The sequence below is a fragment of the Leopardus geoffroyi genome, chromosome B3, assembly GCF_018350155.1.
Source record: "Leopardus geoffroyi isolate Oge1 chromosome B3, O.geoffroyi_Oge1_pat1.0, whole genome shotgun sequence".
Classification (NCBI taxonomy): Eukaryota; Metazoa; Chordata; class Mammalia; order Carnivora; family Felidae; genus Leopardus; species Leopardus geoffroyi.
The window spans coordinates 113376909-113391704 of NC_059337.1; the positions used below are offsets into that span (position 1 = coordinate 113376909).

The window sequence follows — 14796 nt, forward strand, 5'->3', positions numbered from 1 at the left end:
GATGTAGGAAAATAATTAAAAAGTACTGTTTAAAAAGGAAATGATCTAAGATGTTAAAAAAAGTTTCTAGATGATGGGACTATTGGTTTTAAATTTATTTATTCATGTCTGTATTCCTACTCATTTATTTTTGTCATATGTATTAGTTTTATACTTAAAACACTTGAAAAAATGTTATTCTATTTTGTATAATTTGTAGAGTTCTGCTTTAAAATGACAGTGAATTAACTCAAAAATATATGCAAGGAGTTTTTTTTGAGAACTTTTTTTTGAGAAATTGTTATTGGTTCAAGAAAGTTTATCTTAAAATATGTTGAATTAAAACAGAAACAATTAATTTTTGGATACTTTTCCTTCTCCTACTAGAAGTGGAAGACTTGTTTTCTTCACTTAAACATATCCAACATACTTTGGTAGATTCTCAGAGCCAGGAGGATATCTCACTGCTTTTACAACTCGTACAAAATAAAGATTTCCAGAATGCATTTAAGATACACAACGCTGTCACAGTACACATGAACAAGGCCAGTCCTCCTTTTCCTCTTATCTCCAATGCACAAGATCTTGCACAAGAGGTATGTATTCTGAACATCTGCTTGACATATACAAGCTAATTGTTAGCGATAGTAAGGCAGTATTATTGGAAAATACTGATGTGAATATAAGGCTTGTTTGAATTAATTACTACTGATCACATGTTACTAATTTATTGTGTTAGGAAAAATTTGCCAAATGCATTTTATCCTGAAAAAATACATACTTAGTTCAGAGTCAGAGATCTGTTTCATGAAAAGAAGTTCTAGTTTTATATATAAAATTATGTTTACATTGTGAGAGAAATATTTGTCTAAATTACTAAAGGGAAGTGTTTTAGTACTTTTATAAATGTATAGTTTTAAGCATTATACATTATAAACTGAGAGGAGTACTAATGAGATAAAATTCTGTCTGATAATCAGGTGTCATAAATATATAACTTCTGAAATTTGTTGCTTGTAGATACTTTGAAGTTTTTCCTCTTTAAAAACTATAGAAGCTCCAAAATAATTGAATTTTGATGTACAGTGAGACATTCTCTTGTTAACATGCTGACATTGAAGTTCTAGTTTCTACTGTTTGTTGGTGTTGATGTTCAGTGTTAATGTATTCTGCAAACATCTTTTGAACTGAAGGTTTTAGGGGCACCTGGGTGGCTCAGTCAGTTAAGTGTCTGACTTGATTTCAGCTCAGGTCATGATACCAGGGTTGTGTGATCTAGCCCCACGTCAGGCTCCACACTTGAGCATGGAGCCTGCTTAAGATTTCCTCTCTGTCTAGAAATAAAATAATAAATTGAAGGTTTTAAAAAGATATATATAAGTCATTTCCTGTTTTGGGGGGTAGAATTCTGTCATTATAGTATTTTAAGTTATTTTGATATTATGAAAACTAATAATTCTGGAAGCCCATCAAGTAAATCTATTTGATTAAACCCAGACACTAGACAGAAAATGGGCTCTGGGGAAGAGTAGTACTTTCAGAACTACAGACCTATAAAATACCTTAGGAGGCATTTTTTTCAAATGAGCACAGAATGTATTTTATTTATTTAGGTGCATACAGTGGACAAGAGTAACTGAGAGAAGTCTATTATTACCCAGGGCAGGAGAGTGTGACATAAGGTCCTGTTCCTAGAGAGGAAGTTTTCTGTCCACTCGAATTTAAAAGAGCTAGTTGAAACTCATTCTTTGTGCTCATCTTTCATTATTGAAATTAAATATGAAATTAAAATTTAAAAATTTTAATTAAAAAATTATCTCTGTGGTTTTACTTATAGTTTAAATGGTTTTTCTGAAAATTACTTTCCTTGCAGAGATCAAAATAACCGACATTACTTTGATTTTATTTACTCACAAATACAGCGTAACTTTCATTGTATAGGTTTGGGAGGAATGCATGATAAATAATTATAATCATTCTTTTCTCTGTCTTATTGGGCCTTTGTTTGTTGAATGGAACAATGGGTGGGAAAGAGAATGAAATAAGCAGGAGAGATCAGAATTGTTCCAATTAAAGAAAGTGACACAGACAACAGAAAGGGTGAAAAGAAATAGGAATAAAAAAGGCATACATAGCTTAAAAAGTTTTAGGAGTTAAGTGAGACAAAGAACTAGAAGTGGCTTAAAGAGTAAATACTTTGGGAGAGAAAGGGTTGAGGACTTTAAAAAATTAATCTGAAAATTAGTTTTAAGATAGCTAACGTATTTACATGATTCATAGTTCTAAAAGTGCCATAGCAAGGAGACTTTCTGAACGTTTACTTTCACATCCTTACAGTATCTTCAGTAACACTTGAGATTGTGTTGCTTTGGTGGTGGTAAGATATGTGGGTGATAGTTATCTTGGACTGAGACTGTTCTTAAAATGAGTACAAACTGATGAATCTAGTCAGTGTGTCACAATGTGTGTGGTTGTACTGCAGTGTAAATAACTTTCCTGTAGCTGTGCGTGCACAACTCTGTGGCAGCCCTGGCTTAGAGTGCATAACATTTAAAAAAAAGTATATACTCAGAGCTCATCAAAGAAAAGTCTTAAATCTGAAAACAAAATTCTAAAAGTTAAATGGACTCATTCATTGCCTTTATTTTACAGCTGGAAAAATGTTAGCAGTCACCTAATTCAACCCTTCTGTTTTATATTTCTGGATATTGATAGTGAGGTCAGGTGAGGTTTTGTGAATGGCATAAGACTAATAACTAGGCTGTTCATACGTCCAATACCTAATGTTCTGCTTTTTAGCATTCGTAATTCCAACTATTTTAATATGCAGTATTTAAAAGAAGAGGTTACTTCATGCTTTAGTTGTATCACTTTTACATGAAAATTTAAAAAAATTCAAGGAATATAGTGAAAGAATGTCTTAAAACATTAGGAAGTGTTCTCTGTTTTTATAGCTCTTTAAAATAGTATTTTTATAGTTTTTTGTGTGTCAGTTAAACACTAAATATTTTATAACAGATAATAAAATTTATATATTGAATCAAGATTAAATCTTTGAAAATATAGGAAATGTATTAATAACCCCACAACAAGTATTTTTGTCATTAAAGTGCTTTTATCAAGAAAAGGTTGAAAACTTGGGTTTCATTTAATGAACTTTTTGCTTAGTCCAGTAAAAATGTAAGACAACAGACTAGGAAATAGTATTTTATTTTATTATTTGATTTTGAGATATTGAGATATATACATGTGTATACATGTATAAACAAAAACTTGAATCCAAAAGAACTCTCACAAATTAATAAAAAGACTGTTCTTTTTTTTTTTTTTTTAAGTGGGCAAAGGACTTGAACAGACACAGAAAGAAAAAATCCAAATGGTCAATAAGTATGAAAAGGTGTTCAGATCATTCCTATCAGAGAAATACAAATTAAAACAAAATGAGATACCACTACAGAGACACCAGAATGACTTAAAAAAACAAAAAACAAAAAAACTGGCAATATCAAATGTTTGTGAGCTTATGAAGCAGCCGAAACTCTCATAGAGTATAAATTGGTACTACCACTTTGGAAAATGTTTGGCAATATCTACTAAAGCTTAACGTACCTATATATTATGAACCAGCAACTCCACTTCTGGTTACATACCTGAGAAAACTGAAAACGTATCCACACAAAGGCTTAGGTACAAATACTGTTTTAGCATTCAGATAATAACTGGAATCAACCCAGATGTCCATTGACCAGTGAAAGTTGAGTTAAGCTATCACTGAGGAAGAACAGTGAATCAATTACAATCTAATGAGAAGTACTGTGATGGCAGTATGAGTAAGGTACCAAGAGCATGTGATAGATGTACCTGATTCAAGGGGCAGTGATGGGAGGAAGCAAAAATTTTGAAGAAAATTTAAGTTGCTGAATCTTGAAGGATGATTGGGAATTTACCAGGAAGTCCAAGAAAGAGGAAAAGCCATTCCATTGGCAAAGGGTACAAAGATCATAGTGACTGAGAAAGTTTCTGGCATATTTGTTCAACAATGAGTAAAGGGTAGGATATGGTCTTAAAATTGGAGTCCAGATCCTGAAGGCCAGATAAGCCGTATTAATAAGTTTAAATTTAACTTATAATGGATCCTTGTTGGTAAATATTTTTAAATAATTAACTTACACAAATAGATGAAAGGAAAAAACCATAGGATCAACTTGATGATGCAGAAAAGATACCTGAAAATAAATTCAGTACCTTTCCCTTGGTGGTGAAAATTCTTAGAAAGCCAGGTACATTTTGTTAAGTTGATAAATAATATCAAATCAAGGGGGAGCATCTTGCCTAATGGTGAAATACCCACCACATTGCTTTTTAAGCTTGGAACAGGACAATCTACAGACTCTCGCCTCTAGTACTAACATTTTTCTGGAGGGACTAGCTACTACAACGAAAAAGTAAAAACATAATAGTATATATAATAGTGAAATATAAAGTGGGAGAACAGGGAAACTATGAATTTGTTTCTAATTTCAATAGGTTGAATTAGTTACTTTCAGAAGCAAAAACATTGGTTTATTTGATATTCAACATGATGCCTATTAAAATATGGATATAATTTGTACACATGCAAACATCCTTTTCAAACATGCATGTGAGAGATATTGGAAAAAATAAATTATTAAGAAGGCTATCTTTAAGTGGTGGGTGATAGGTAATTTTCTTATTTTGATATTTATGTTTCCCAAATTTAATATGAAAAAGTCACTGTAAAGAAAAGTTTAAAGCAAAAAACTTAGAAATTGTGTGAGGTCAAGAATGGAGGCATAAAATATGGAGGCTATTGTAATTGTCCAGCTGTAAGATTTTGAGTAGCAGTTGAACATGAAGTGAAGAAATATTTAAATAGAAAACTAATAGGACCTATTGTTCCTATATGGAGACTAAAGGTAAAGGAGACATCAAGGAAGACTTCCTGTCCTCTTTTATTGAATTTGTCAAACATTGAATGCAGTTTGCCAGCCATTCTGTGAGTAGTCAAACAAAGCTGAAAAAGAATAGTTCCATCTATAATGAGCTCAGTCTGGTCCCATCAACAATTTTAAATCAAGTTTGTTCAGACTTATGAGTACATGTTACCTAAGCAAATTCAGGTAGCTGGAACAGCTGGCATCATAGGGACCATTCACGGTCATCATAGGGAGACAGCCTGATGCATGCAGGGAGGAAGCAGCAGTTTGGGGCTGGACCAAAAAAGGTTATAGCATGAGGAGTGCCAGGTGATAGGGCTGGAGAAGAGGCAGAAATCAGATGATGCTAAGAATAACACTAAGGAGCTTGGACGTGATCTTGTAAGTGACAGCCAACAAAAATTAAAATGTTTATATTTCTGTTTTAGAATTGAAAAAGATATTTAATGACATAGAAAAATGTTTTTATAATTAATATCAAGTAAAAGTAGTTATTAAATGCTGTTATAAAATTATATAAATAGTATGATCTTGTTTCGGTAAAACTAAGCGTAAAGGAGATACACCCAGATTTTCCCATAGTTTTGGGGTTTATGGACATATTTTTTTGATAGCCAACTTTATTGAGCTATAATTTACATATGCTTAAATTGGGTACATTTATTGTATAGTTCAGTATGCTTTGACACATGATATACACCTGTGTAATCTATCACTGTGATCGTTACAGAAGCATCCGTGACTTTTGCTAAGCTCCCTCATGGCCTTTTACAGACAGTAACACCTCCTTCCCACTTCCTGGGCCCTAGGCCTTCACTGATCAGTTTTGTTTTTATTTACTAATTTGCCTTTTCTGAACATTTCATATAAATGGAATAAGATCATATGTAGTCTTTTGTGTCTGACTTCTTTTTCATATTTATCCATGTGTTGCATTTATCAGTATTTGTAACATCTTGCTGAGTAGTAGTATTCCATTGTATGAATATCCTGCAATTTGTTTAACCACTCACCTGTTGATATTTGTTTCCTGTTTATCATTCTGGCAGATGTGTAATGGTATCTCATTTTAGTTTGTATTAACATATAGTGGGCATTTTTTTATAGGCTGTTTCCCTATCTTTTGTAAAATAGCTTGTCAGAGTTTTTTTTACCACTTAAAAAAGCAGATTGTTGGTCTGAGTTGTAAAAATTTTTTTTTAAGTTTATTTATTTTTGAGAGAGCACGAGCAGGGGAGGGGGCAGAGAGAGGAGGAGAAAGAGAATCTTAAGCAGGCTGTGCACTGTCAGTGCAGAGCCCATCACAGGGCTCGATCCCATGAACCATGAGATGAGATCATGACCCGAGCTGAAGTCAAGAGTCAGACGCTTAAGTGACTGAGCCACACAGGCATCCCAGGAATTACATTATTTAAATGGAAGGAACAGTAGATTTAAAATTAGAGACTGGGTTTTAGTACAAGAAAATAGAGAATCCTTTGCCAAGTTACATGAAAGAAAAAAATACCAGTAACATCAGGAAAGAAAAAAGCATGAATGCAAACATAGGAGATTAAAAAATTATAATACAGTTACAGCTTTATGGTGTTAAATGTCCAAGTGCTATGAAGTGGATGGTTCTTTTAAGGAAATATAAATTGCCAAAGTGATTTAAGGACAGATAACCCAAAAAAGTAGACAAGTAACTATCAATAAAATATAGTTAAAATTAAGAAATCAGAAATCCACCTTTAAAAAATCACCATGCTCGGGTGATTTTATGTACAAGCTCTGTCAAAACATTAAGAAACATAATTCTTGTGTTAAACTGTTTTAACACTTAAGTGTAGGAACATTAATATAGAAATTTAGGAACATTAATATAGAAATCTTAAAATATGAATAACTCACATCTAGAAATGTATTAAAATAGTAATTTATTATTAAAACCTTGGATTGTAACTTGTTCTGTGAGTGTCTTGCAAGCCAAGCAATCATTTCTAATACATTTTAACATGATAAACGGCAGTCTCTTACAATATGAGTAATAATGTGATGCCAAACATTACATGATCACAACTGAGCCGATGGTTCTTGAAATTTGCTTTGATACATGAGTGCTTTGGTTTACAAGCAGGTTTCCTGAGTGAATTGTGCTCACAGACCAAGGTTTTACTGTGTGCCTAGGTACTGTGCTAAGCAGTTTATATGGATTATCTCAAACTTTGAATGGTAGGTGCCATTTTATAGGTAAGGAAACAAAGGCTAAAAGAAACTCATCATAATTGTTTCTCCTATGAATGCAAGAATTGCTCCACCCCGAGACTTTTTTAATTACCTGTGCCTGTGGTATTGTAATTGTTCCATTACTCTCATGTAAGCTTATCTCGTTAGTCTGTAACTCTTTAAAGTGTCATCTCTGGTTTAAAATATATAAACATATTTTAAAAGTACAAAATAGCAAGTAACTGTTAAGATAGTTTTTCTTCCCTTATGTAATCATCTTTAGTCTATTTTATAGTACATTGATAGAAACTTCCAAGAAGCAAACAGTTTGGGACACCTGGGTGACTCAGTGGGTTGAGTAGCTGTCTGACTCTTGATTTCAGCTCAGGTCATGATCCTAAGGTCATAGGATCAAGCCCCACGTCAGGCTCCACACTGAGAATGGAGCCTGCTTAAAATTCTCTCCCTCTGCCCCTCTCTCCTGCTTGTACTCTCTCTCTAAAATAAAGATTTAAAAAATTAAAAAAAAAAAACACAGTTCATTCATAGTCATAAATACCAAAATCTTTAGTGTATTTTTTTAAATAAAAAACACTGTTAACAATGATAGCAAGATGGAAAACTCTGAGAAAAAACACATTCCTTTTTTCTCTTATAATTCTTTGTAGTGCTTTCCTTTCTTATAAGTAGATTTTACTAATTTAAATTGTATCTTTTTTTTTTTTTTTTTAAGACTTGTATAGATGCTGGTGATGTTTCCTGTAACCTAGGAAAAATAATCTTTTGTTTCTTAGGTACAAACTGTTTTGAAGCCAATCCACCAGAAGGAAGGACAAGAATTAACTGCTTTGCTGAATGCTCCACATATTCAGGTAGAAAATGAACAGAACCATATGTATGTATATATATATGTGATTTTTCTAGCATTCAAAATCTCTTTGAATCAAAATCTCTTAGGGCTAGAAAGAACCTCAAACATTATCTGTCCAGCCTGTTTTATTTACACCTCCCACTGGAAAATAAATTACTATGTTGAAATATATATATAGATATATAATATAGATATAGATATTTATATAGTTACTTATTTTTTGGATTATCTATTTTTGTATTTAAAATTAACCACATTAGTTTTGAAACAAGTTTATATTTTTCACAAAAATTCCCCCCTTTTGGGAGTACTTGGGTGGGGGTGGCTCATCCAGTTAAGCATCGGCTCCTGATTTTATCTCAGGTCATGATCTCATGGTTTCTGATTTTGAGCCCCACGTCAGGCTCTGCACTGACAGTGGGAAGCCTCCTTGGGATTCTCTCTTTCTTCCTCCCTCTTTGCCCCTCCCCTGCTCATGTTCTCTCTAAAAAATAAAGATTTAAAAAAATTCTTCCCCTTTTTTGGTTATATTTTTCCATAAATTTTAATTTTCTATGGTTTTGGTCCATTAAATTGATTTTGTTTTTATGAAGTTTAATAAGCATTTTTTAAATTTTATTTTTTAATGTTTATTCTTGAGAAAGGGAGAGACAGCGTTAATGGGGGGAGGGGGAGAGAGAGAGAGGGGAAGACACAGAATCTGAAGCAGGCTACAGGCTCTGAGCTGTCAGCACAGAGCCTGCCGTGGGACTTGAACTCACACTCTGCAAGATCACGACCTGAGCTGAAGTCGGATGCTTAACCAACTGAGCCACCTGGGTGCCCCTGAAGTTTAATAAGCATTTTAGACTTTGATAACTCATCTGAGAGTTACCCTGTTATACTTAACACATCTTTATTTTTAGCTATAAAAGACACAGGGTTGCATATGTACTTCAGTTAGAAACTTTGGAAACAGATCTGAATAAATAATTATAGCACCTCTTTTAAAGGTTTAAATGAGAATATTAATCTACATGATTAGGTTAAAAATCTCTCTACAGAAATCATGCTGCTACTGTAAATGCTGTGGATTTCTTTGAAACAGGCACTTTTATTGGCCCATGATAAGGTTGCTGAGCAGGAAATGCAGCTAGAGCCCATTTCAGATGAGAGAATTTATGAAAGCATTGGCCAGTATGGAAGAGAAACTGTAAAAATAGTTCGTATCGAAAAGGCTCGAGATATTCCGCTGGTAAGTGTTCCACATCTCTGATCTGAGATCCTTTCTACACAGAGATCTTCTATATGGCAGATAATTGAAGACCCCTTTACATTTCTGGTAGTTTTTCTTTTTGAGGTTGATTTGCTGGAGTTCTTTTATGTTCTTGCTCTTGCTCATGTTCCTTATTCAGTTGAGAAAAATTTGTTCATGTTTTCTTACCTATGATTTGATGAAAATAATAGCTTGTAAAATAATTGTTGAGGAACAAAGAAGGGACAAATTATCTGCTTCATTTATTCTCCCAGCTTTTTAAAAAAACAATTAGAAATTCTGATATTTTCATTCCATTAAATCTCTTGAAATACAGTTACTTATATTTTCCACATATATTTAGAAATATGTATTCTTTAATGTTAATATTAATTTTTTTGTTTTTTAATGTTGTCATATGTAAAACTTTTTTTTCCGATCTCTTTTCTAAATCTGCTATCATTGTCTCAATTTTCTTTCTTTTGTTTTCAGAGAAACAATGTCTCAAATTACATCTTGAATAGTGTGGTACATAAGTTAGGGACTGTACCTTATGGGCAGTTATGTAATTAGATTTTTTCCCCCCACAGAAAAAGAAATTGGGAAAGTTACAAGAAAATTTTAAGTGTTTAGGAGAGGGGCACCTGGGCGGCTCAGTCATTTAAGCATCTGACTTCAGCTCAGGTCATGATCTCACAGTTCCTGGGTTTGAGCCCTGAGTAGGGCTCTGTGCTAACAGCTCAGAGCCTGGAGCCTGCTTCAAATTCTGTCTCTCTCTCTCTCTCTCTCTCTCTGTCTCTGTGCCTCCCTTGCTTGTCCTCTGTCTATCTCTTCCAAAACTAAACATTAAAAAAAACATTTTTTTTTAAAGTTTAGGAGAAAAATGTTACGAACTCTGTCTGCTTTTAAGCTTTTAATCCATATTTCATATTTCCATTTTTTGAGCATATGTATTTCAGTTGTGCTTTCAATTTATGTAATGAATGCTAATGTTTGATACATTTAAATGTGAATTGGTTGCAGCTATAATATATAATGTTTGAATAATCAAGCAGATTATTATTCATCCCTTAATCATATTTTGAATTTTAAAAAAGGACTTTTATAGTTACAAATCATGTTCACAAAGTACGTCTAAATATAGTATAACCATGAATAGTATCCAGAATCTAGAGAAGAAATTTGATTATAGGTCTTCACGTTGTTTTTAAGTGCATATTTCTGTTGTTGTATACTTCAGAAGTCTGCTTGATTCTAATGAATATATAGTGTGTCTGAAACAAAATATAAGGAAAATGATGAACTTTCAAAGCTAATTACCATGGTTACTCTAGTTGTGTAAGGTAGGTTTTTTTGTTTTCGTTTTTTTTTTTTTCAAGATAACTGAAAGCTAGTATTGTTGAATAGAAAAAAAATTAATGAAGAAATGTTTAACAAAAAAGTGCATTTCTATTTCAAAATTACATACTGCCTTTTTTAGGGTGCTACAGTTCGTAATGAGATGGATTCTGTCATCATTAGTCGGATAGTAAAAGGAGGTGCTGCAGAGAAAAGTGGTTTATTACATGAAGGAGATGAAGTTCTGGAGATTAATGGCATTGAAATTCGAGGGAAAGATGTCAATGAGGTTTTTGACTTGTTGGTAAGTTAATACAGGAGAATAACTGTTAGGTGGACACCTGGGTGGCTCACCCAGCTCACCCAGTGTCCGACTTCGGTTTAGATCATGATCTCATGGTTTGTGAGCCCGAGCCCCATGTCGGGCTCTGTGCTGACAGCTCAGAGCCTGGAGCCTGCTTCAGATTCTGTGTCTCCCTCTCTCTCTGCTCCTCCCCCTCTCATGCTCTGTCTCTGTCTCCTAAAAATAAATAAATGTTAAAAAATAAAAAGAACTGTTAGATTCTTAAAAGCTGTTTTCTTTGTAATTAGACTTCAAAACAAAATATTTTAAAAATATTAAAAATTCTTAGACAATTTCTAACTGAATTTTCACATGATATAATTATTTCTGTAATACTTATTAGTAGAGTTTCATTTTGGGGTGGTTACCACTGATTTTTTCTTTTTTTGAGCTTTATTACTACTATGTATATTGCCTCTGAAATCACAATATAACTATTTCTTCAACATATATTTATTGAGTGCCTACCATGTGCTAGCCAGTAGGAAAATAGTGATAAAACAAAGTCCATACCCTTATCATTTTTAAGTTCTTTTTTTTTTTTTTTAATTCTCTTCAACTGATTGCTGTTTCCTTAATGATATTAGGTAATAGTAATGGTATAGATGTACACTGCCCAACATAATAACCACTAGCTCCTGGTGCTAGTTATTTAGATTTAAGTTAAGTAAAATTTAAAATTACATTCCTCATTCATATTTGCTGCATTTCAGGTGTTCAAGAGTAGTATATAGCTAATGGCTTCCGTATTAGAACGTTGTAGAAAGTTCTTTTGGACAGTGCTGGTATAATCAGGAAGCCATTTCATAGTCTGTCTTTGAGGGCAGTTTGATCACTTTGTATATATCCACAAACCAGACTTCTATTCTTATTTATTTAATATCAGTTGTTACAATAGAATCTGTCTTATCTATTGATGTTTGTTGAAGAATCTATAAAATGTCCTTATTTTCACCCAAACTCATTCATTGCTTTGGTAGAGCAGTGTCAGTGGTCATTGTTTTTAGGCCTTGTTTTATTGGCTCTTGTCTCTATGTTGAACACTGCTCCCTGCTATCTCTGGAGAATTTGTGATTACTGTTCAGGTTGGAGGTATCTGAACAAGGCAGTCAGTGGTGTACTGGGAAATAATAGTTACCTGACAGTAAAACTACATACAGTTAAAAAATAGAATGAATGACAGAGACCATGTATCTGGGAAGTGAGAATATGTGTATATTTGCATCATTTTTCTAATCCTGGTCACAATTACTATTTCAAGTTATACTTTATTAAAATTGATGTGTGCCAGAGTAGATAACCTAGAATTGTTATAGCACTGTGGTATCTTTCAGTCCTTCACTGTGCAATTTTTCTAAGCTTACACCAAATGGAATACAAAAACCAAAGACTTATAAGCTAAGTTGCTTTCTGTGGTGGACCAGAATTGCAGAATGTCCCATTCCTGAGTAGCTTAATATAATGGAGTTCATGAAAGGCCCAATTTGTGCTTCCTTATGAAACAGCATTCATCTTTACCAACTTTTTAGAAAGTGTTCTAGGGGATCCAGAATAGTCCAGTTTAGGGAATATTGATTATAAGGTCATAGAATGATTTTTGTAAGTGGCAATTTTTAAATAACCTAATCTTTCTGTTGCAGTCTGATATGCATGGTACTCTGACATTTGTTCTGATTCCCAGTCAACAGATCAAGCCTCCTCCAGCCAAGGAAACAGTAGTAAGTGATTTTTTTATGTCCCATTATTTATTTTCTGGTGGCTACTGTTTACTTTTTTATTTAATTGACAAACTTTTTTTTTTTAGAGTACTTTATGTTCACAGCAAAATTGAACACCAAGTACAGAGTTCTCACATATCTCTTGCCCCAACACGCACATAATTATCTCCACTATCAGCATCCTGTACCAGGTAGAACACTTGTTATGTTGATGAATCGACGGTTTCATTATTTCTCAAAGACCATAGTTAACATCAGGATTCACTTTTGGTGTTGTACATCCTATGGGTTTGACAAGTGTATAGTTCATATGTATCCATCATTTTATCATACAGAATAGTTTGCCCTAAAAATTGTCTTGCTCTGCCTAATCGGCACTTCCTAACCCCAGTCCATGGCAACCACTGATCTCCATAGTTTTGCCTTTTCCATAATGTCATATGGGAGGAATCAAACAGTAGGTAGCCACTTCAGACTGGCTGTTTTCATGAGTGATAAGCATTTAAGTTTCCTCCATGTCTTTTCTTAGCTTTTGGTAGCTCCTTTTTTTTTTTTTTTTTTTTTTTTTTTTTTTTAAGTGCCAAATAATGTTCCATTGTCTGGTTATACGGTAGCTTATCCACTTACCTACTGAAGGCTATCTTGCTTGGTTCTAGGTTTTGGTGGTTATCAGTAAAGCTGCTATAAACATCCCTGTGCAGGTTTTTTGGGTTTTTGGGTTTTTTTGGTTTTTTTTTTTTTTTTGGTTTTTGGTTTTTAATTTATTTATTGTTTAATTTATATCCAAGTTAGTTAGCATATGGTGCAACAATGATTTCAGGAGTAGATTCCTTAATGCCCCTTACCCATTTAAACATCCCCTCTCCCACAACCCCTCCAGCAACCCTCTGTTCTCTATATTTCAGAGTCTTTTATGTTTTGTCCTCTTCCCTGTTTTTATATTCTTTTTGCTTCCCTTCCCTTATGTTCATCTGTTTGGTATCTTAAATTCCTCATATGGGTGAGTCATATGATACTTGTCTTTCTCTGACTGATTTCACTTAGCATAATACCGTCTTGTTCCATCCATGTAGTCCTATGCAGGTTTTTTTGTGTGGATATGTTTTTGTCTCATTTGGTATGCTAAGGAATTGAAAACTTATATCCACACAAAAACTTGTACATATATGTTTACTTTTGAGTCTTAGAAATGTCTCTTTATTTCTTAACACTCAAGTAAAAGGTAAATTCAGCAGTTCTCATTTAAATAAACATAAATATTAATATTTCAAAGTTAGTAAACTCTGAAAAGTAAAAAATAAAACATAGTTTTCTTCCAGAATTTTTATGACTTGCAACTTCTTTTTCTGTCATTATAGGTGGTTTATTTAACTTAAACATACTTAGTGTAGGAGGAAAAAGTGCTTTTTCAAAGTATGTACAGCTTTAATTTTAGAATATCTATTGCTCTTTATGTTAAACATTTATTCAACTGCTATGGTAAAAGACAAACTTCATACAACCTAACAGTTCCACTCTTAGATATCCAAAAGAATTGAAAACACATCCTCAAAAAATCTTGTATGTGAATGTTCATGGCAGCATTATTTTATTAACCACAAAGTAGAAACAGCCCAAATGTCTGCTACCTGATGAATGGAAAATGAAATATGATCTATCCATTTTTAGAAGGGAATATTATTTGGCAGTAAAAAGGAATAAAGTATTGATACTTGCTATAACATGGGTGAACTTGAAAAAATTAGGCTAGATGAAAGAAGCCAGTCACAAAAGGCCATATATTGGTTCATTTATATGAAATGTCCAGAATAGGTAAATTGGTAGTGACAGGAGGTAGTAGATCCTTAGGTGTAGGAATGGAGAGTTAGGAGAGCATGGGAGTGATTCTTAATCAGTATGAGGTTTCCTTTGGAGGTGATAAAAAAAATGTTACAAAATTGTTCATGGTTGTACAACTCTGAATTAATAAAAAGTATCTAATTGTGTACAGTAGTGACTTTTATAATGTATGAGTTATTTCTCAGTAAAGCTGTTCGGAAATTTACAGACTTCAAAATGCTGAGTTGATGTAGAAGGCTGATGTGTATTGCGTCTGTTATTATTAACTTCTACAAAAGCATAATGGTTTGAAAGAACACAGTTTCATTTTT

At 33.2% G+C, this 14796-nt stretch overlaps 1 protein-coding gene across 5 annotated transcripts in view; it reads left to right on the forward strand.

The window, feature by feature from the left end:
* PALS1 (protein associated with LIN7 1, MAGUK p55 family member) overlaps nucleotides 1-14796 on the forward strand; it is a 94510-nt gene that overhangs the window by 50587 nt on the left and 29127 nt on the right. For all 5 annotated transcript variants that reach the window (XM_045451322.1, XM_045451325.1, XM_045451323.1 and 2 more), the window contains exons 3-7: nucleotides 367-575; nucleotides 7937-8014; nucleotides 9101-9247; nucleotides 10728-10889; nucleotides 12569-12646. In XM_045451322.1, the coding sequence (XP_045307278.1) occupies nucleotides 367-575; nucleotides 7937-8014; nucleotides 9101-9247; nucleotides 10728-10889; nucleotides 12569-12646 (674 nt within the window). The remainder of the gene's footprint in view (nucleotides 1-366; nucleotides 576-7936; nucleotides 8015-9100; nucleotides 9248-10727; nucleotides 10890-12568; nucleotides 12647-14796) is intronic.